Raw genomic sequence first — 22,384 nt, forward strand, 5'->3', positions numbered from 1 at the left:
TGGGGTTCTCCCCGTGCCTGTCCCCGCACCGATGCTGTGCCCCTGGCAGGAAACGCCGTTTGCTTCCTGCCCGCCGCTGTCCGCGCTGCCGACGGGGCGGCCGCAGTCCGGGGCGGGAGGGGGGCTGTGAGAGCGGGGCTGTCCGGAGCCGCTGCCCCCAGCTCCCCCCATACCCTCAATTCAAACCCCCGGAGGAGCCGGCTTTCGATGCGGCTGCAAACGCAATGCCCGAGGCTGGCTGCGAGGCGGTTTTCCTCTCTCTCCCCCCAACCTTTCAGTCGTTTGAGGGAAACGCTCACGATCTTCCTTCTCATCGACCTTTCTTGTAGAGGGAATCTACAGACCCCCCCCCTTCCCACGCCAGACACGCTCCCATCCCCGTTTTACTCGGCTGCATTCTTACTCGGGTAAGAAACAGGCGGATTTCGATGCAGCGGCTCTGCGGGGGGAGCCGGGGGGAGGAGATGCCCGGACCCCGCACCGGCAGCTCCCCCCAGGAACACCCCCAACCTCTGACCATCCTCTCCGGACCCTGGCGATGTCCGTGCCCGCAGGTCCCGGCCGTCGGGGCTGGAGGAGGGGCAGGTGCCCGTCCCCCGTGGGAAGGACGGCGGGGGGGGGACGGACGGACGGACTGTGTGGCTCAAACTGGGGGGGGGGGGGGTATCGACCCCTCTCTGCCTCCCCGCAGCCCTAAAGCGGGCTTGGAGAGGGGCATGGGGGGGGAGGGGGGGCGGAGGGTGCCGGCCCCTCCCGTCCCAACCCGTCCCGTTCCCCCCCTTAGCGCTGGGGAGCGGCGGCAGCGGCCATTTAGGGGCGGCGCGGGAGCCAATGGGCGTCCCGCGGCCGTGACGGCCGGGATTGACGTGTTCCCCACGTCAAATTGATCCCAAGTAGCGGCGGGGGAAACCGGCCCGGAGCCGCCAGGACACCCCCGCCGCCCGCCCAGCCCAGCCGGGCCGCGCTCCGCCGCTCCGGGGGCCCGTCTATGCCGGGGCCGGGGCTGGGGCTGCGGCGCGGCGGGCAGGCGGTGCCCCCTCCCCGGGCGGAGCGGCGCTGCCCCGGCGCCGGGCGATGGGTAAGGCGGGCGGGAGAGGGGAGGGCTCCGGTTCGGGCTCCGCGGCGGGGTTTGGGGGGTGAGGGGAGCCCCCGGGGCCCCGTGGCTGCCGGGGCACGGACGGGACCCCGGTTTCGGCGCGGCGCTCCGGGCCGTCGTGGCGGCGGGCGGGGGTCCGGCACGACGTGCCCGGCTGGGAGGGAGCTCGGCTCCCCTTTCCTCCGCGCTCCCTTCCTCCGCTTTCGCTCCGCTCTTTTCTTTCGGTTCTTTCTCCAGTTCTCGTTGTTTCTCCTTTTTTTTTTTTTTTTTTTCCGGCCTTTCCACCGCTGCCTTTTTAAGTTCTCTTTTTCCTGTCTTTTCCCCTCTTTTTTTCTTTTCTTTCGCCATCCTTTTTTCTGTCTCTTTTCCTCCATTTTTAATCTCTTTTTATTCCTCCTTTTTTAATCTGTTCTTTCTTTTTTTCCCCGTCTTTTCTTATTCTCCCCCCTCTCCACTTCTTTTTCACCTATTTTCTTTCTGCTCACCCTCTTTTATTTCTTTTTTGTTGTCCTTCGTTTTCCTGTCTTTATTTCTCTCCCCCCCCCGTTCATTTCTCCTTTCCTTTCTTCCTGCTTGTGTTTCTTTTTCTTTTTCTTTCTCCCTTTCTCTCTTGTTATTTTTAATTCGTTTCCATTTTTTCAATTTTTATTTCAATTTTATTTTCAAGTTTCTTTTCCGTTTTCCCTCTTCTTTCTCCTTTTTCTTTTTCTCTCTTTTCCCCTCTTCTTTTTCCTTCCCTTTTTCCTTTTTTTAATTCCTTTTTCTTTTCCTTTTCCTTTCCTTTCTCCTTCTCCCCTTTTTCCCTTCCCCTTTGCCCCTCTTTTCCTTTCCTAGACCTGCGGGGCGGGCCGCGACTGGCGCAGTGTCCCCGTCCCCATCCCCTCTCGTCCCCGCCGCCTCCTGCTCCTCGCGGGCCGCCGGTCGGTATCGCGTTGCTCGGTGTCTCGGTGGTCGGTAACGCGGCGTCCGGCCCGTGCAGAGCACACCTACGGGGAGGTGAACCAGCTGGGAGGTGTCTTCGTCAACGGGCGGCCGCTGCCGAACGCGGTGCGGCTGCGGATCGTGGAGCTGGCGCAGCTCGGCATCCGGCCCTGCGACATCAGCCGCCAGCTCCGCGTCTCGCACGGCTGCGTCAGCAAGATCCTGGCCCGCTACAACGAGACGGGCTCCATCCTGCCCGGGGCCATCGGCGGCAGCAAACCGCGGGTCACCACCCCGGCCGTGGTCAAGCACATCCGTGACTACAAGCAAGGCGACCCCGGCATCTTCGCCTGGGAGATCCGCGACCGGCTGCTGGCGGACGGCGTCTGCGACAAGTACAACGTGCCCTCGGTCAGCTCCATCAGCAGGATCCTGCGCAACAAAATCGGCAGCCTCTCGCAGCCCGGCCCCTTCGAGGGTAGCAAACAGCCGCCCCCCCAGCCCGCCCTGCCTTACAGCCCCATCTACCAGTACCCATACCCCGGCCCCATGGCCTCGACCGCAGCCAAGGTGGGGGCTCACCCCGGCGCTCCCCACGTCGGGCTGCCCCGCTCCTGGCCCTCGGCGCACTCCGTCACCAACATCCTGGGCATCCGCACCTTCGTGGAGCAGACGGGTGGGTATCGAGCATCACCCCCCAGCACCCCCCGGCTTTATTTGCTTTAATTCTATTTTTGATTCTTTGGCTGGGAGCATCCCGCTCGGGAAGGACGGGGCGGGAGGGGAGGGAAAGAGAAAGGGGAGGATGGGGGAGATGCGGCGAGGCTCAGACATCTTGAACTTTTTATGAAAAATGTGGAAAATATTTTCTCAGGGATGATAGATTGCCGACCGCAAATTCGGAGCCTGAATTTCCCTTTGCGAAGGGGAAAATAAAACATGGAAGGGGGGTAAAAAGGGGGGAGAAAACCAACCCGGGAGAGGAAAAAGAGGAGGGGGGAAGAAGGCGGCGAGACTCTCGGAGAACGGGCGCTGTGTTCCCCGGGATCTCCCCCGAGAGTTCGCTCTGGTTTTCCTGAAAACCAAACCGGGAGAAGGCCCGGCGCCCCTTCAGCTCCCATCCCCGTGGCCCGAGCCTCGGCCCGCCTGCCCAGCCGGCTCCGAGGGTGACAGACGGGACGGGACGTGGAGGATGGGAGAGGGAGAAATGCGGGTCCTTTTATCCTTCCAAAAGCCCGGGTAAATCAACCGCATGCGTTTCCCTCCGTGCATAATCATTTATCTTTAAAATTCCAATGTCACTTTTATAAATCTCCTTCGTCAGAAGAGAAATTGGGCCTCCTAAATTATAGGGAACGTGGAAGCGACCGGGGGGTGAGCAGAGAGACCGTGTTTTTTTTTGGGGGGGAATACAACACATCAAGTTCCCCCAAACAGGGTGCATCTAAATCACCGAATCCCAGCCTTTCCCGGGCCTTCTAGCGGGGAGCGGGCTGTATCCCTAGGGTGCCGGCAGGGACTGGGAGGCGAGGTGGATCTGCGCCCTCTCTCCTCATCGGGTTTACATGAACGGGCACTTGCAAACCGTTGTTTCCCCATGTTTCACCCCAAATCCCTGCTCCGGGGCCGAAGTGGGGTGTAACGCTGACGGGGTGTCCGTGCTCTCCTTCGCAGGGGCTCTGGCTGGCACAGAGGGGTCTGCCTACCCCCCCAAAATGGAAGACTGGCCCAGCGTGAACAGGACGGCGTTTCCCCCGGGCCAGGCAGTCAACGGCATCGACAAGGCTGCCATGGAGGGAGATATCAAATACCCGCAGGTAACTGCTGGACACACACAGGGCGGACGGGCACGGGCATTTCCCGTTGCTCCCTTTCCTCCTCCGCCCTCCACCTCCCCGTGGGGGTAACCCCGACAGCGCCCGTTTCGTGCTCCGTCCCCGACGCGTTTCTCTGCCTGTCCGCAGCCGGCCCCGGGGCTGTCGTCGGTGGGCAGCTTCCTCCCAGCCTGCGCCTACCCCCCGTCCAACCAACACGGCGTCTACGGCGGCCCACCCGGCGGCTACATCCCCCCGGGGCACCCCTGGCAGCCGCAGGGCAGCCCCTTGGCCCACCACGGCCCCGGCGTGGCGACCCACGGCGGCGACCTGGCCGCGGCGATGGCGTTCAAGCAGCCCGGGAGGGAAGGTGAGACGGGGGACACGCACCGGGGGGTGCGGGCTCCCCGGGGCCTCAGCAAGAGGGGCAGAAACGGAGGAAGGGGGTGAGCGGGTCCCCAGGAGAGGGTTATCCCGCTGGATATTTCCGGTACCGGTGATATTGCCCCCCACTCCCCGGTGTTATCGGGGTGCTCAGATAGGCTGGCGGCCGCGGGCAAACCCGGTGCCCCCGGCTTCCCCTGAGAGCCGTGAGCTGCCAGTACCCCCGACGGTGGTTCCCGTCTGGCTCGCAACCTGGAACCCCGTTTTCCCTCGTTATTTGCGCCTGTATAGAGAAGCGAGAGGATTTGAGGCCAATCCTCCGCTTTCCATTATCCCCTCCATCCCGGGCAGGGATAGCCTTCTCGGCGGAATTTGTGTCCCCCTCCCCTCACATCGGGGCCCTTTCCCCCAGTCCGACCCGGGCTGGACGCTCTTAATGTTATAGATCCTCCGCTTTGGGGAGTATTTAAACTCCCTATGCCAGGCACAGGGAGGGGGTTGAAGTTGAATCGAGCGTTCGTATACCCGAGGCATTAATTGGGGCGTTCCTTTTACCTCCCCTTAATTGTTTCGTCTCATTTATGGGAGCGAGGTTCGTTTCCTTGATAGGCGCTTTCGATTTAAAGCTCCCATCTCAGCTGTTGTGGGTATAAACCCCTCGGCGATGTCCTTCTCCTCTTGCGCGGTATTAGATTCGCTATTCTCGTCCACATTTGCGATTAATTTCCCGCTCATTAGTTCATTTCTTTATTGTTGGCTTTCTGGGGTTTTACATTTTTGTTTATTTGATATTATTTTATGGCTTTATTTTATATGCATGTATATGTGTATATATGTATTTATATATATACACACACGCCCTTTGCCTTTTCTAAAGCAGGCAACCTGCTGCGGGTTAGAGCATCAGCTGTGCTGGGGCTGAGCTATTGCGAGTGCCAATGGGTGAAAACGGATAATTGTAAACCAATTATTTGGGAAAGAAAATACAAAAGGGGAACAGAGTGTGAGAAAGGAAAGGGAAAAGAAAGGAGTAAGGAAGGAAAGGAGGAAGAAAACGGAGGAGAGATGACTGCGGGGATTTAATGTGATTTTCGAGGTATTTTAAGTGACTTGGAGCTAGTTTTCTGACTTCAAGCTGTCTTTGCCGAAAGGCCCATGGACTTCCTTCAAACCTTTGTGGTTTTCTTGGTTTTGCGTTTTGGGCTTTTTTTTAAAAAAAATATTAAAAAAAAGAAAATTGTCTTAATTTTTTAGTTTTTTTTTTTTTTAATTTTGTGCCTTTTTTTTTTTTTTTTTCCCCTTTAAAAGCTGATTTTCTTTTCAGTTCCGTTCGAATCGCTTTTCTGGTTCCGCTCCTTACCTGCCACAACCCAAATACGGGACTATGGGAAGAACCGTTCCCCCCGGGCCCGAGGAGGGCTGGAGGAAGAACGGAGCAGCCCCGGGGCCATGCTCCGCTCCGCTCCCGAGGAGCCGCCGGGCTCCGGCTCGGTGCTGCCCCGCGTCGGCATCTTGCGGGGAGAGGGAGGGGAAGGGACAGAGAGAGGGGAAGAGAGGGAAAGGGGGAACAAAAGGAGGGAAGGGAAAAGAAGGAAAGGAGGAGGGAAGGCAGGAAGGAGAGAGGGGGAAAAAGGGAGATAAGGAAAAGGAAGAGAGGGGAAGGAAAAAGAGAGGAGAAGGAAAAGAAGGCAAGGAGGAGGGAAGGGAAGGACAGAGAGAAGGGAAGAAAGGAAAGGAGGGAAGGGAAAAAAAGGAGAGAAGGGAAAAAAGGAGAGAAGGAAGGAAAGAAAGAAAGTGAAAATAAAGACAAACTCAGCAGTTTCACTCTGCAATTCAGAACTTTTCTGACTTCACAGCCCTTATTTCCTCAGAAAACCCTTCCTGCTCATCCCGATGCCTGCAGCAGCCCCAGGACCTTCCGTGTCCCATCTTCCAAAGCCTGTGTGTGGGGATCCTCTGGGCCTGGGCCAGCCTCTGACCCTGCACCATGATGCTTTCTGTGGCCAGGTTGTGCCTGGGATGAGCCAGGGATGGGGAGGAGCTCAGCAGGAGGCTGACCACAGCTGGCACAGCGTCCAGATCCATTCTCCTTCCTGGTGCTGGTGACACAGTCCCTCCCAGGCCACTGCAGCCCCAGGCTTTAAGGGAGTCCATGGGATGTGTTCTGTGTGTGGCTGGGGTGGGCCTGGGTCACCCCCCCAGGCAGAGCTGGCCCCACGGCAATGGCGAGAGTGCCTGTCCTTACCACCATTATTTGGCATCTACATCCACCCCTTTCCTCTCCAGTTCCCATAGAGTTCCAATATGGGGTGCCTTGCCTGGGGAGAAGGGTTGGGGAGCCCATTGTTCTTGGGGGGGCTGTTGGAGGAAGGCCCATGTGTGTGTAGATGTGACTGCAGTGATGTGCTTGGAGTCCATCAATCCGCTGCCTTCCTGTTGCATTCTTTTTCCCTTCTCTTGCAGTGGTGGACAGAAAACCTACCAGTCCCGTGGGGAAATCTTCAGACTCTCTAAACACCATCCATGGACTCTCTATCCCAGCCTCCTCTTCCTAGAGCCACCGAGCAGCAGGCTGGAGACAGTGACTCTTGGAATAAGCACATGCAAACTGTAACGGAAGCCTGGAGTGCCACCGAGCTGTGCCCAAAGTGCCGTCAAACTGTGCCCAAAGTGCCACCCCCCCCAGAAGGTGCCTGTTGGGATGAGGAGTAGCCTGTGTGCTGAGAGGTGCCATCGTCCCCCTGCAATTCCCAGTGCAGGGAAGCACGGTTGGGATGTTTGCTCACGCTGGCTGGACACTTTACCTCAGAAAGGGGTGACAGAGGAGACTCAATCTTCCTTCTTTGTATTGTTCCCCCCCCCCTTGCTTTCAGTTTTTCTTTCTCCTTCTGAAGACTTGGATGCAGGGCAGCAAACGCCTCCATGCCAAGACAGTGCCAGGAGCACCGCAGCTCCGTTAGGGGCCAAGGGAGCGTGTTTCCTCCAAGGAAGGGTTTCTGGCTTCCCCAGGCTGCAGCCGTGTGATGGAGCCCTCCCCATTGGAGCCCCCCAGAGCCCCTGCCCCGGGGCAGACATGGACAAATGTGCCACGGCGGTGCGTGATCTATTTTTATAACAAGCCTTAATAAAAGTGACTCCCGTGGGCACACGCAGCTCCCTGCTTCCCTTGGCACCCGGCTGAGCACCATCGCTTCACCCTGTGTCCGCATCGGCGGGGGACTCGGGGCACTTGGCTGGGTGGGATCGCCCTGTGCTGAGCCTGGGTTGCTGTGGGTGCATTGCAGCCCTGCTCCTCATGTCTCCTTGCTGCTCAGATTTGGGGTTCTCCTGCACTGGGGGGGTTGTGGCCTCACGGGGTGAGTCCTGGTGCTGTGGGGCCAGCTCTGGGTGCCAGCAGGGAGGTGGGCAGGTGCTGGGCTGTGTTATCCCTCTCCTGTCCAGCCGGCTGGGGCGCATTCAGGATGGGCTCCACTGGGCTTTTGCATTCCCTGGCTCCACCAGCCGCTGCCATTGGCTTCGGTCCCTTCATTGTCTGGAGAAGGGGAAGGTCCTACAGCGGGGCAGGGAGGAAATGTCCTGGCAGGAGAATACAGGCCTGGCTTTTAGCAGAGAGCATGTCTTTGTGGGAGGGATGGGGGGGACACACATGGATGATGCCACATTTGACATCCCACCCCAGGAAACTATTTTGCCTTCAACCTCGGGGTGGCAAAACTCGGTTTTGCCTCTGCTGCTGCAAAGCCTCCAGACAGAGCTGGTCTTTGCATCCGAGTACAAAGCACAGGAGGGAAAGGAGGGGGTTTTAAGCAGGCGACAGCGCTTGTACCAGGGCCAGCAGACTGTCACTGATGCGAGCATGGAGGAGTCACCTGAAACAGGAGCCTGGTGGCTGGTCCCTGCCAGGTTCATCCCCTTGCAGCTGTGTTCCAGTTTGTAGCAGAACAGCCTCGGCGACCATGACTGACAGCAGCACCCCTAAAGCCGGGACGCAGCACACGTGGCCGCTGTCCACCCTGCAGCCTGGGCAATGCAACCCTCCCCAGGGGGAAAGGGCAACACGGGGACAGCCCCAGCCAGGCCTCTCCCAGGATTCTGCTCCTCTGGGAAGTCAGATCCCTTCAGTCCCCAGCGCTGAGACCTTGCTGCTCATGAGCCTGAAGGAAGGAGTCTGTCCTCTGTGTAGGGCTGCCAGGAAGCCCTGCTGCTGGGGAGCTGGGAGAAGCTGCTTCTAGGAGCTGGAGCTCATCCACGCCGAGCTCCTACACTGCAGAGGGATGAGTAAGTGAGAATGCCCATCACCATGGGGGCAACCTGTTGTAAAAACGCTGGAATAGCCTGAAAACATAGTGCTGAGCCCCACAGGTGGCTGTGCTGTGCCCCACAGGTGGCTGTGCTGTTCTGCCGGCCACCTCTAGCCCTGCAGCACCTTCTGGTTCCTAATGCCTGGGCCCTTGTGTTTCAGGGCTCGCTATGCCCTGACCCCCGCCTCCCAGCACCCCATACTCACACTGGTATATGCTGGATCCACAGCACCCTGGCGAGTGGGACCCAGATGTGATTCCTCATCTCCCCCATCCCATGCAGGATGCTTCCACACTCCGTGGAGATGGGACTGGGGCTCGGATGGGATGGGATGAGGAAGACACGAGTGCTGGGGCTGGACAGAGACATAGCACAGAGCCCAATCCTTTTAATGAGCATCCTGCTGGGGTGGTGTGCCAGTGCCTGAGTTATCCCCTTCCAGGGCTGTCAGGAACCTGCCAAAATTCCCGAACAACAGCTCGATGCTTTGCATCCGCTGCAGCCCCAAGGCAAAGACATCCCTGTGCAAGTGCTTGCTGGGTGCAGGCAGCTGAGGAGCATTGCATGTGGGCAAAGCACCGTGTGCCCAGCCTGGGGATCCAGCCTTGGCGATGAGACTGGGCTCCATCCGTGTGATAGTGGGACACAGCGTGTGATGGAATACAGCATGTGATGGGATGTATCACGTCATTTGATGTATGGCACAATGGGATGAACCGTGCGCTGGAATGCATTGCATGACGTGACACAGTGTGTGATGGGATGCATCATGTGCTGGGATGTGCTGTGTAATGGGCTGCATAATGTAATGGTATATACGGTTTAATAGGATGCATTGTGTGGTGGGATGCAGGGTGTGATGGGATGTAGACTGTGAAGGGATACAGTGTATGATGGGATGCAGCGTGTGATGGGATGCAGTGTGTGATGGGATGCAGGGTGTGATGGGATGCAGCGTGTGATGAGATGCAGGGTGTGATGGGATGCAGCGTGTGATGGGATGCAGGGTGTGATGGGATGCAGCGTGTGATGGGATGCAGCGTGTGATGGGGTGCAGCGTATGATGGGATGCAGCGTGTGATGGGGTGCAGCGTGTGATGGGATGCAGCGTGTGATGGGATGCAGCATGTGATGGGATGCAGCATGTGGTGAGATGCAGGGTGTGATGGGATGCAGGGTGTGATGAGATGCAGTGTGTGATGGGACTCACTGTGTGACAGAATGCACTGCGTGATGGGATGCAATGTCTGATGAGATGCATCGTGCATGGTCCTGCGTTGGCTCCTACAGGAAGCTGGTGCCAGTGGTGCTGCCCGGGACATCCTGGGAACCCCTGCAAGTCCACGGGACGCAGCTGGAAGCCAACTCCGCTGTCCCACAGCCCCATCCCTGCCTGCTGCGGCCGCGCACCTCGGGCGGGCTTTGCCACCAGAGGGAGACCCCATTGCTCCGCAAGCAGCAGCCGCGGCCGCAGCCGGGAGCAGACCCGGTCCCCGCAGCGGGTGCCGGGCACGGCAGGAACCTGCTCTGCTGCGGGTGCCTTTGGGGTACCTGAGGGGGCACCAGGAGCGGCGGTGCCGGTCCGGGGGTGCTGCTGCAGGGCAGGCAGGAGCAGGCAGCGGGTGAAGCGCGCTGGGTGACAGCGGGTGGCTGAGCAGCCGCGCTTCTGGTTTCTGCTCTTCCCTTGAGCGCCTGGCTGTTGGTAGCCTTTAAACGCGGCTGTGACAGTGATGACCAGAGAGGGGACTTTCTCATTAAAAAAAACCACTTCTTTGGGGATTGTTTCAGCCGCTGCATTTAACTCTGGGTTTCGTCTGGAAGCTGGGAGCTTCCTTTCCCCACTGCGCTTTGCTGTGAGAGCGGAGTTTCCACAAGGAAGCCTGGCTCGGTTATCCATCTTCACAGATGCTATCGCTGAGGCATTGCTGGATGGGATCAGCTCACTGTGTGCATGCAGAGGCACGTACAGACCCACAGCCACGCTCCTCAAAGCGTCTTTCAACCCTGTTGCCCTTCCCAGCAACATTTCTGGTGCAGGCAGGGAAACTGGAAAGCAAGGCACGGGGGCCTGAAGATTTGGGTTAAATATAAGGAAGAAATTCATTACTGAGAGCGGTGAAGCTGTGGCTGCCCCATCCCTGGCAGTGCTCAAGGCCAGGTTGGACACAGGGGCTTGGAGCAAGCTGCTCCAGTGGAAGGGGTCCCTGCCTGTGGCAGGGGGTTGGAATTGGATGAGCTTTAAGGTCCCTTCCAACACAAACCAGGCTGGGATTCTATGATGATCCACTATTACCTGTTGTCACCTGTTGAGGCATGTCAAGGATGCCACGGCTTAGTGTCCCCAGTGAGAAAGCTTAAGGAGAAACCTTTACTGGCTGGCAATATGCTTTTGGTACCCATGTCCCACCTCATGCTACTGGAGGGATGTGATCCTTGTGCATAAGCTGCATCTTATCAGCACCCAGCTCAGTCAAGGGGCACAACGGGGCTTGGTCTAAGCAGAGGTCTCTTTGCAAGAGCAAAGCAAGGGTCATGGATGGCGCTTGGGGACGGGCGGGAGGTGAATTCCTCCGCACACAGCTGCAGACGCTGCCCCACGAGCAGCCCCTCCATGTACGTGCTGCTGGCCAGCAGCAAAACCAGAGAGCGCTTTGTGGAGAAACAGCTCGGGGGCTGTAAAGCTTCAGGTGCAAAAACCCTCCAAGATACGCGCCCGAGGCAAATCCCCCCCCAGAAATCACTGCCTCGGGAAGGCTGGAGCAGGGATGTAAAGGGCGGGTTGGCCGAAGCGAGGCAGAGATCCCGCTTGCTGGGTGACGGCATTAGCGTTCTGGCAGGCAGCAACCAGCACAGGCACACGGGAGGTGGGTCTGCAACCGGAGCTGGGGGGCACGGACAGCCTGAAGAAGAGGGACCCAGCAGCGGGAGCCAGGTTTCAGAGGCGTGAGCTCTTACGGGCTATAACCCAGCCTGGGGAGTGTAAAGCTCGTCCCTGCCTATCAGCGTCTGTAGTGATGCTCGTCTGAGGCACGTTTAGGTTTCATCACCTCGGCGTCTGGGTTCTCCCCCTGCCAAGCGTATTTGCTCTTAATTAAGGCGATTGGAATGAGGTTGGGTGAGTGCTGGGGCTGGGATAGCCCCTGGTGTGGGAGACACATCTGCCATAGCTCCGCTCAAGCACAGGGTGATGAGGAAGGGGAAACCTGGCGAGTGGAAAGCCCTGGAGGACTGCCCGTGCCAGCAGGGCTTTACCTGTGGTCTGGCTGCAATCTAGCCGAGCTCACAAATCAGCGGGGTGGGAGAGGGGCTGCCTGGGAGGAGGATGAAAACAGGGGGGGTCTCGGGGAGGAAACACTGATTTATTTCTTTGGTTCAGGTCTGGAGCGCGGGCCGCCCGTGATGCAATCGCTTTAGTGTCCATGTTATGTTATTTACTGCACTGAGCATCATCTAAAGCTCCCAGACTCTGCCCGGAGACCTACCAGATCTGGAGGCTTCCCCAGAAAGTGCTGGCAATGTAAGAGCTAGCCATTAAACTGCTGGCTCCTAACGCCAGTACCCACTCAATAGGCTCTCCAAGAAGACTTATTTGGCTTTGGGCTATTATTGGGCTATGAAATAAGGATTTGAGCTGGGATTTTCTCCTCGGAGCAGCAAAGAAGGACTATGGGGAAGGTCTCCATGGCAGTTGGCACAGAGGGAATGTGCGGGTGGGCAAGGCTGGGTCCAGGCCAGTCCCCCTCTAAACCGAGTAAGCCCAGTGGCCCAAAAGGCTATTTATTAGGAGGAAATGTTACAAAGTGCCAGAGGAATCTGCAAATAAATTTCCCATTTTCGAAAGGCACTTAAGCAATTGTGGGAAGGTTTCTAAATCTGCAAATGATGGTTTGGCTTGCAGCTTCTATTGGGAGCTAGTAAGTGCTGGGCACGTATCCTTGTGTGTTTGCTTGCAAATGCACTACTAGGGGGAGGCTTTAGTTACAAAGAACCTAACCCATTTGAACCAATTGATTTTGGAAGCTGCATGTAGGATGTTTTCCAAGGTAAAGGCTGAAAACTGACCCCGTCTGAGGGCCAGCTCTTTGGCCAGGGTGATCTCCAACCACACTGCTCAGCCAGGTGTACACAGCCTCTGGGGGGGGGTTATTACAGAGCCACACTAAATAGGCTGCTGCAGTGAAGGTGCCCAATAAGACCTCCCCTAAGGAGGTTACAGCCTAGAAAATAACAGTTGTAGGAAATGCACATCATCAGTCTAAAGTTTCTCTTCTTTGGTTATTTTCCAAGTCCATCTGTATTTTCCTGCTGGTGCAGTAGGAAGACCCTAAGTATATGTGTATATGTACACATACACATATATATGTATGTGCATGTACACACATGGTATGTATGATACATAAATCACAGAATCCCAGCCTGGTTTGGGTTGGAAGGGACCTTAAAGCTCCTCCAGCTCCAACCCCTGCTCCCACGGGCAGGGACCCCTTCCACTGGAGCAGCTTGCTCCAAACCCCTGTGTCCAACCTGGCCTTGAACACTGCCAGGGATGGGGCAGCCACAGCTTCTCTGGGCACCCTGTGCCAGCGCCTCAGCACCCTCACAGGGAAGAGCTTCTGCCTCAGAGCTCAGCTCAGTCTCCCCTCAGGCAGGTTAAAGCCATTCCCCTTGGCCTGTCCCTACAGGCCCTTGTCCAAAGCCCCTCTCCAGGGATGTATGGTATGTATGTGTACGTGCATGTGCATATATACATGCACAAACGTATATATAAGCATATGTAAGCCCACAGATGCTCTGCACCGCTGCAGAGGACGGCTCGAAGCACCGGCTGAGGGGAGCAGCCGCAGTCTGTACTTGTGCCAAACATCTGCAGCACCCCTGCCACGGCACGGCTTGTTTCTAACCAGAGCGACGGGTTTAAATCTCTGTGATTCTTAACGTGCTCTAAAGGAAAACAAGTATGTGGTCCAGCAGCGAGTCTCCAGTAACAAAGTGCAGGTCTTTGAGTGGGGGCTGTAATGCGCTCCATCCCGCTCTGCGCTCACCAAAGAAACAGTGCTAAAGATGTATGGGGCAGGTAGAGCTGATGGAAACAGTTTCAACCTCATTTATTTCCTGTTGGAAGATGCCATTTTGTCAAAACGGGCTTTTTTTGCAAGGGATGGTATCGATTTTGACAGAGCTGTCACTGAAGAAGTGTCAGAGCGATTGTTTTCACCCTCTTGCTTTGTTCCCATTAATCCAAAAAGCTCCACTCCAGTCAAATCCAATTTTCCCTGCATGATGTCAGTTTGCCTGCACAGAGCGGGGTTTGCTGTGAGCCTGGATTCATTGAATCATGGAATCCCAGATGGGTTTGGGTTGGAAGGGATCTTAGAGCTCATCCAGTTCCAAACCCCTTGCTCAACACCTTCCACTAGAGCAGGTTGCTCCAAGCCCTGTCCCACCCCACCTTGGAAAGTCAGAGCAGCATGTCATGTCATGTTACCTTGTGTCAGACACTGATTATATCTGGGGATTTGTTTGGGGTCTTTGACCCCAGCATTTTCTGGCTCCTGCCCTCTGGTTTCAACAGCATGACCACACTCTCTTTTGGCGCTTTACACGGCAGCAATACACTGGAGCAGCCAAAATCCAGCCTCCCCACCACTCCTGAGCAAGCTCTCAGGAAGAGATCTCTGGCTCAAAACCTAACCCCTTAGGATGCCAATGGGAACACTCCTGTTAGCTTGAGCCAAACCAAGCAATAGATGACCACGATAGTGCCCAAGGAGAGTCTTCACCTGGTGCCTGCTCGCTGTGCTCTGCTCTTCCCTGCGGGACATCCCAGGAGCCTACAGCCCTGCTGGTGTACTATTGCCTATGTGGAGAGACACAACATATTGCTGCACCAGATGTGTTACCCAGAGTGTCCCAGAGGTGACCACAATGAGCTCCACAGTTGTAACTCTGCCTGTGTAAGCCCCCACGAACATCAGCACCTACGGCTGCAATATTTATGTCACTTGGTATCCAAGCCATCCAGCCTGACAGCGAGGGGAGCAGGCTTGTATTTCCTGGAGGTGCTGAGAGGTGTTTATAACCTGAAGCTTTAGGGGGAAAGCAACTGCTGGCCTCCAGCATCAGTCTGTGGAGGTCAGCAATCAGCTGGGCTTGCATCAAGTTGGCTGCAAATCCTCTGCCTGCATTAGCCTTTATCTGAACACTGCGGTTATGGGATTTTGTTGCTTCTCTTTCCTTTGAAGGGAAAGGTTTACTGCATATATATATATATTTATATATTCAGGAAATAGAAGCGTCATTCAGCCTCCAAGGAGCACCAGGGGTTTCATCTCCTTTCAGAACCATTGTGTGCCAGTGGGCACTGGACCACGTTTGGGCGAGCTGCTCCAGTGGAAGGTGTCCCTGCCCATAGCAGGGGTTGGAGCTGGAGGAGCTTTAAGGTCCCTTCAACCCAAACCAGGCTGGGGTTTTGTGAAGCTGGGGAAGGGAGATCAATGACTTACACAAAGATGCCAAAGACAAAGTCTTCTGTTCCTTGACTTGATACTACAGACGTGAATGTAGTATTTCCCTTGGGGAAAACGTGCCCTCTCCCATCCTCAATATAAATATGAAAGCACTTTCAATCTCAAAGCTATATTAACCTGGCAAAGATGACAAAAGCTTTCACAGAGGCTCTCCCAAAGATAGCACTGTTTTGGCATCAGGTTCTCAGAAAGTGATGTCATCCTGGATTTATACGCCAGAGTTTTCCCTTTCTTCTTCGGATTTGTGGCAATGTCAAAGTTCTTCTCTAGAGCAGATCTGGTTTTAATATTTCATATTTACGTTCTTCATTTTGGGGCTGGCTGAAACATCTCTTGGTTTCAACCTTGCAGATGCTCACATGCATGGACAGCCCTAAACTCTTGAAGGGTTTCTTGAAGAACTGGGGGATTAATAGAGATTATTCCTAAATCTACATAGGCCTATTTTTCTTCTAAAACATGAAGATGACAGCAATCCCTGCAGCTCCACTGAGTCAGTGAGGATGCATCTCTTCTCATGAGCACAAGATCTAATGTCAGGTACTTTAACTCTATGACAAAGAATGTTTCTGACAAAGGCCTAACAGATTTCCCTTCATAGCTGGTAAAACCTGGGTTTTGGGAAAGCAGAAAGTGTGACATATCATTATTCAGCCTGGAGAAGAGAAGGCTTCTTAAGAGGAGACCTTAGAGCAGCTCCAGTGCCTAAAGGGGCTGCAGGGAACCTGGAGAGGGGCTTGGGACAAGGGATGGAGGGACAGGCCAAGGGGAATGGCTTGAACCTGCCCGAGGGGAGACTGAGCTGAGCTCTTAGGCAGAAGCTCTTCCCTGTGAGGGTGCTGAGGCGCTGGCACAGGGTGCCCAGAGAAGCTGTGGCTGCCCCATCCCTGGCAGTGTTCAAGGCCAGGTTGGACACAGGGGCTTGGAGCAAGCTGCTCCAGTGGAAGGGGTCCCTGCCCGTGGCAGGGGTTGGAGCTGGAGGAGCTTTAAGGTCCCTTCAACCCAAACCATGGTGGGATTCTGTGATCATGTGGAATTTCACATGGCCTCCAGGGGAAGATAAACACAAGGCTCCATGGTTACTGCTGTGGGCACAAGCTTTGATGGATCAGAAAGCAGCTTCACCTGCGCAGTCCTCACAGGTGAGCCCAGGAGAAGGTTTAAGGACCTCCCTGTTAGTCACACAGCTATGAAATACCCCCTAAGAGCTTTGCTGCTCTTTTCCTCCTTGCCCCCCATGCAGCCGTGGCTGCGTGCTCTTGCCACCACAGCGTGCTGTGGCCAAGCCCTCCCTGTGTCCTCGGCAGTGCTTGTTTGGGTCAGTCCGCTGTTTCCATGAGAGATGTGACAGAGGAGACCTCTTTGTGACCGCTCACTCATGCAGATGTGGCTGCCACGGCCAGAAGGTATTTGCATGAGGAAGGGGAGGTGGAAGGGTTTGATGGGCAGCGTTGGGTTTGTGAGCCTTGGGAAGTGGCCTTAAAATAGTCCCTGCTTATTTCTTAGGAGCTATGATTGCTTCCACTACGGCCCAATGCTGTTTCTGTGCCACTTCCCACAGGGAAAACCTCCCTTTGCCAAAGAGGAGGTCTGGCCAGCCGATCCCATCTGTGGTGGCCTTGGCTGGACCTGCCAGACCTCATCCATTTACATCAAGCTCCTGGGCCTTGCAACCGCCAAGGGCCAGCCGTGGCTCAGCAGGACTGTGGGGTGATGCACAGGGTCCAATTGCACCCATATCCATGAGGTGGTGCCTGGCAGGAGAGGACCACAGTTTGTCATGGCTTTTTTCTGACCCTACGTGGCCTCCAGGAGAAACCAGAAGACACGTGGAGATGCTGGGATCCCCAGCTCCCTGTGCATCAAGCACAATCCCATCTCCCTGTATTTCTGGGGCTGCAGCTGCCTGCTGGCACCCAGGGGAGCAAATAGGTGGGCTCACGGTAACTTGCAAGAATAAAGCAGGGTGGGATTCAGGCAGCTTCAGACAACCTTGGTTGCAGCTGCATTGTGCCATACAGGCTCATCCCTTTCCTGCAGACACGCTCTGAAGGGATTTGTCTCTTGGGTTGCCAAAGAACCGTGTTTTAAAGCTAGAAATAGTTGTCGGCCCCCGGAGCGGCTGACGCAGATGTGACAAGGAGCGAGGTCAGATTACAACTGAGGCCGCTTCAAAACCGCTCCCGGAAAGCTGGAGGCTTGGAGAAAGGATGAAATGTGCTGAGGAAAACAAAACAACGCAGCCCGGCGGACTGCTTCCCCATCCGCCTGCAGGTGAGAATGGAGCAGCCTCTGGCAGCTGCTTGCTCTTGGCAGGAGACAATCACGGAATCAACCAGGCTGGAAAAGCCCTTTGAGCTCACCCAGTCCAACCTTTACCCCGGCACTGCCAAGTCCATCACTAACCCGTGGCACTGAGCACCTACATGGTGGACACATCCTGCTTGTGTGCATCTTGTTGCTTTCCATGGTCACTGATGGAATCGACCAGTAAGCTCCAAAGCCACATCTCTCAAAGCCCAGCTCTACACCTACAGCAAAGAGTCCTGAGCAGTGTGGGCTTACAAAAGCACTTAGGGTTTAGCAGTAGGTAGAAAAGGGCTTCCCAGCCTGGGTCCTGTGTGGGTCTTACAGGATGGGCTGGAGATGAGCACGAAGGTAAGGAGCTGCTGGGTAGCCACCCGTGGGTCCCTGGTAGGGTGCTCTTAGCAGCTTCCTGAACTTTATGCTGTTTTACTGCTGGGTCATCTCTCTTGGTATTAAGTTTTTGTACCACCACAACTTCCCCATCTTATTAGTGCCCCTTTCTCTGCTCCCAACATGAAAGTGCCATTGCAAGGAAGGACTGAGCCACCTTCACTGGCCAAAGCTGGACCATCTCCCTCTACTGAGGTTGTCTGCAGCTTGGCTTGCCTAAATGCAGTAGATGGGTGGGTCAGGGTTGCACATGGGTGTGCATGCACATCTCCAGCCTCATGGGATGCAGGGTAACTGTGCAAGCCCTGCTTTGCCAGCTTGAGTGGTGCCCGGGGACAGGAGAGGACAGGGAAAAGCAATCATGGTGTGAAGGAAACAGCCTGGGAGGACAAAGCACTCTCCCAAGCCCTTGTCTGAAAACCATGCTCATGAGGATCACTGCATGGGGAAAAGCCCTGCGTTATGATGCTGTATTTGCAGACCTTTGGTTCCTGCTGCTGAAGCTCCTCATGGGGTACCTGATGGCTTCATCCGGAGGCTGCACTGCTGGCCTGAGCTGAGAGTGCAGTCCTAGGGTTGATGTTGTGGTGAAAGCCTGTGTAGGTGCTGTGATGAGCGTATAATGAGCCATGGGGCTGTGGCTCTGCTGCATTGCTTAGTGATGCAAGGGGCACCGCTTGCCTTTCCATAGCACCCCTGTGGAGACACCAGTCAAGTGAAGTAGCTCTGTAGCTCTGCCTTCCCTGCTCCACAGCAATAACAGAAACCGGCCTCAGAGCCAGAACTGTCAAGTTCCATCGGGCTCTGAGCCTGAATTTCTCCTCATTTCATCTCCGAAGCAATACCAAAACATCATCGCTATGAAAAGTTGTCAGGAATGTAATTGTTTTGCAAACACTAGAGATACCTCTTCCATTTCAAGGAACAAGTGGGGTTGCTTTTGGTTTTGGAAGGATTGAGTAAGCATGAAGATTTCCAAACTTGCTCAGATACAAAACACTATTGTTATATAGTACAGTGAAACAGCTGTGGTTTATAAGTACCATTAATGTGAAACTTTAACTTAAAAAAAGAAAAAAACCCAACCCTAGAAGAAGTTAAAGGAACAGAAAACATTTCATCCATATTAATGTGAGGTTTCAAACGTATCAGCTTTTAAGTGAATTGGCCATAACCACAACAATATTTTGGGTCTGACCAGAGCATATATTGTATGCAGATGTTAATTTGGCATTGGCATGCATATGCAAAGGGAAAAAAAAATCTTTTCTATGTGTTTTTTAACTTGAGTGCATTGCGATCTGGACTCGCTTTGGCTTTACAAACTGATTATAAACACTAATTACCTGAAAACATGCTGTTTGCCTTCCTACGTGTCCTGTAGACTTAGGTTCTGCCTTAGAAGAATGCAGGGTTTAGCCAGCATGTTTGCCTCTTGCTCCCTGTATAGATACATACGTTTATAAAAGCAGCATGTGGTGGTTTGTACAACATCCAAATCCCCCGTTAACCCTCTGGCTCCTGTTTGGGAGCATTGTGGGTCAGGTGAGTATATGATGTTCTGAGGGGGTTATGTGACTCTATGTGCTTTCCTTGGCAGGAAAGGTGCCTGTTACATTGGGTGTGCCCAGCTGGTCTGGGCCCCATGCATCCTTCTGTCATTCCCACATCCATCGGGTGAGTGTGTCGGTACTGTTTGCACGCGAAGGAGCTTGGCTTTAGAGGCTGCTCAGCTAAACACATGGAGGAAACACTGGTCCTCTAAATACAGCCATCAATAGAGATGATGGTTTCTGCAAGGAGGTACCAAAGCCAGGGAAAACAGTTTCCCACGTGGTTTTCCAATGGTGCTTTCAAGGTCAATTATTCCTGAAGGAGATTATCCAGAAGAGCAAACTCTGCATAAGAAAAGCAGAGCCCACAGATGGGCAACCAGATCTAGCTGGAGGTGTCCCTGCTCATTGCAGGGCAGTTGGACTAAGTGAGCTTTGAAGGTCCCTTCCAACCCAAACTATGCGATGGGTCTTCAGGAGGCTGTGGAGAGGGTAGCCAGCACTGAGCATCTCCAGCTCTGGGCTGCTGCTTCAGCCATATCAGTATCTCCTTGGGGTCAGACCTTCCAAAGATGCTATCACCCCTCCTTCTCATTCTATCTGCTCCACACACTGAAGTGAGATGGGTTTCGTGATGGCCTGCTTCTCTGACAGCTCTCTGCTGTCCCACTGGCACCGTTTCCATCCATCCTGAGGATGCGAAGACAGCGGATGGGATAAAACACTTACTGTTCTGCACTATAAAAGAAGTAACATTTGTGGAGCACGCTGGTGCTCGGAATGGGGGTCTTCGACCTTGGGAAATGTGGAATGAATTAAACAGTGGTAGCTGGTTTCAGGGTAAAATGAAGAAAAATTAGAAGAAACAATGTTAGGGAAAAAATATGCTTTTTTTGTTCAAACTGAATCTTATCTTTGTGCTGGCTTTAATACTTAACTAAAGCAAGCCTTATGTTCAGCTGGCTGGTTTGCTCGTTACCTCTGTTGAATCTTTCCCAAAGGTGAGTCCTCAGTTTAGCTTTAGCTTTTGCCCTCTAGCTGGTGAGTGGGTGAGCTTATTTTCGGTGTCTAGTTTAAGACAGCTATTCCTACATTCAAACATCATAAAATCGCATGATAACATTAAAAACTTCATTGGCTTAGGAGAAGTTGGGGAGCTTGGTCCCCAAGCAGTGGGGAGTTCGCTTGGTCCCTCCCTGGGCCCTACAGGAGGTGGCTGTGCTGGGGCTGCTGATGCTGAACTGGCCAAGGCAAGTGGTTGTAGATGCCTTTGGTGCCATTTATAGCACAGCCACCCAAACCCACGGGAGGAAAGGAGCTGTGCGGATGTTCTGCCAATGAAGCAGAAGGGGTGAATCACAGAACCCCAGCCTGGTTTGTGTTGAAGGGACCTCAAAGCTCCTCCAGCTCCAACCCCTGCCATGGGCAGGGACCCCTTCCACTGGAGAAGCTTGCTCCAAGCCCCTGTGTCCAACCTGGCCTTGAACACTGCCAGGGATGGGGCAGCCACAGCTTCTCTGGGCACCCTGTGCCAGCGCCTCAGCACCCTCACAGGGAAGAGCTTCTGCCTGAGAGCTCAGCTCAGTCTGTTGTAGCCGTACATCCTCTGGTGTCACTTCATTAACAGAGTTATGCTGTGGTCTCAAAGGGGAGGGAAAATACAGATCTTGGCTGGAGAGAAGCACTCCTGACACCTACCATCGGGCTCAGCCTCTATTCACTGCAGCCCAATCCAGCCTTCTCCCCACAGGCTCCTGGTGGAACAAGCTCAGTTTAACTCTCCTTTTAGTCGTTTTCCCTTTTATTTTCAGTGGTTGGATTCCAGGAGGGCTCAGGTTAGCTCAGCCCAGGCAAGCTAAGGTGCTCTTGTCCCATGGCACATGCCAGGCGAGGTCTGGGTCTGTCCCATCAGCCTCGCTTGCCATCACCTTGAAAGCATGAAAAGCATTTTTGCTTCTTTCAACTGTTCATCTTCTGAGTGTTTTTCTTGTTAGTTCATGCTCAGCTTTCATTCATCTGCAGGGAATAACGCTGCAGTAACATGATCCACAGCAAATATCAGCATTTAAACAGAACCAACCCATCGTGAATGAAGACTTCTGCGAAGAATGGGAAAATAGAGCTAAAGGGCTGCTAAGTAAACTCTTTTATGTGTGACATTGTGCAGGCAATGCTTTTGGAGTGTAAAAGAGATTTTTCATTATATCAGTGTTATTAATTCCATCAGCTCGAACCGGATTGGTACATGAGCTGGTTGTGTGTTTCCCAGGTTAATAAATCTGCATAGGTTTATTGTTCGGAATAAAACCTATTTTCCTCAGCAAATAACCATGATCATTTGGGGTTACAGCCATTCCTCAGGAAATGCTTTATAACTAACATTTTTATTGGTATCATAGGAAATTCATATGCCAAATAACATGGGACTATAACTTTTATCTGACTTTAAAACAAAATCTGTTATCTTTTATGGCCAGTTTCATTTAGTCCCACTATCAGTTTCCATAAAATTCAACAAGCATTCCTCATTCAGGCTGGAAAATCAATAACAGAGTTGGTCGAAAAGTGAAAATGTCTTTTTTTTTGCAAACATTTTTGAGATTTCTGAGTTGTTTCCATTTGAAAGCCTTTGCAACCGGCTGATTCCTGGCAGAGACAAACCCCTCTAATGCTCCTGGTAATGTTTGCTGCTATACTTCTTTAAAACACAGAGGACGTTTCTGAGGATGAGATGGACGTTTTTCACAATGTCAGCTTTAATGGGTGATTCTGGGTTTTGAAAGGTTTATTTTCCATGTTAAAGCCTCGAATTAAAACCATTTTCACCAGACTGAAGCCATAAAACCCCACTTAATTATCATATGGGTTTATTAAATCGATCCCTATTGATGAGATGCTGATGGATCAAGGGTGATCCATCCCCTGGCTATAAAATGGAGCTGTGACACCAAGGAGAGGGTTTTTGTGGTGGCTTCAGCCTTTGCTCTCTTCTGGTGCAGGTTTTCTGCATGACTTCATTGCTTTTTTGGGGTGGTTTTGCAGAGCAATAACTCCCTTTTGCCTGCCCAAGCCGTGGGTTTGAGATGGAGC

The 22,384-nt window shown here is 54.0% G+C and overlaps 1 protein-coding gene and 1 long non-coding RNA gene across 2 annotated transcripts; both read left to right on the forward strand.

Annotated features, from left to right (window-relative positions):
* The first annotated feature begins 839 nt into the window (after window positions 1-839).
* PAX1 (paired box 1) lies at window positions 840-7,365 on the forward strand. The gene is made up of 5 exons (XM_062607787.1): window positions 840-1,078; window positions 2,076-2,693; window positions 3,692-3,834; window positions 3,982-4,201; window positions 6,679-7,365. The coding sequence occupies exons 1-5, from the start codon at window positions 1,075-1,077 to the stop codon at window positions 6,768-6,770; spliced, it is 1,077 nt and encodes a 358-aa protein (XP_062463771.1). The 5' UTR covers window positions 840-1,074; the 3' UTR covers window positions 6,771-7,365.
* An 8,929-nt stretch (window positions 7,366-16,294) lies between these two features.
* On the forward strand, window positions 16,295-22,169 carry LOC134158139 (uncharacterized). Its single transcript, XR_009962606.1, has 3 exons — window positions 16,295-16,450; window positions 19,342-19,418; window positions 21,317-22,169. It is a non-coding gene; the product is annotated as an uncharacterized LOC134158139 (long non-coding RNA).
* Window positions 22,170-22,384: the final 215 nt, after the last annotated feature.

The sequence above is a fragment of the Pezoporus occidentalis genome, unplaced genomic scaffold, assembly GCF_034315485.1.
Source record: "Pezoporus occidentalis ecotype Australia unplaced genomic scaffold, CSIRO_AGI_Poc_V1 ctg10, whole genome shotgun sequence".
NCBI classification, from domain to species: Eukaryota; Metazoa; Chordata; class Aves; order Psittaciformes; family Psittacidae; genus Pezoporus; species Pezoporus occidentalis.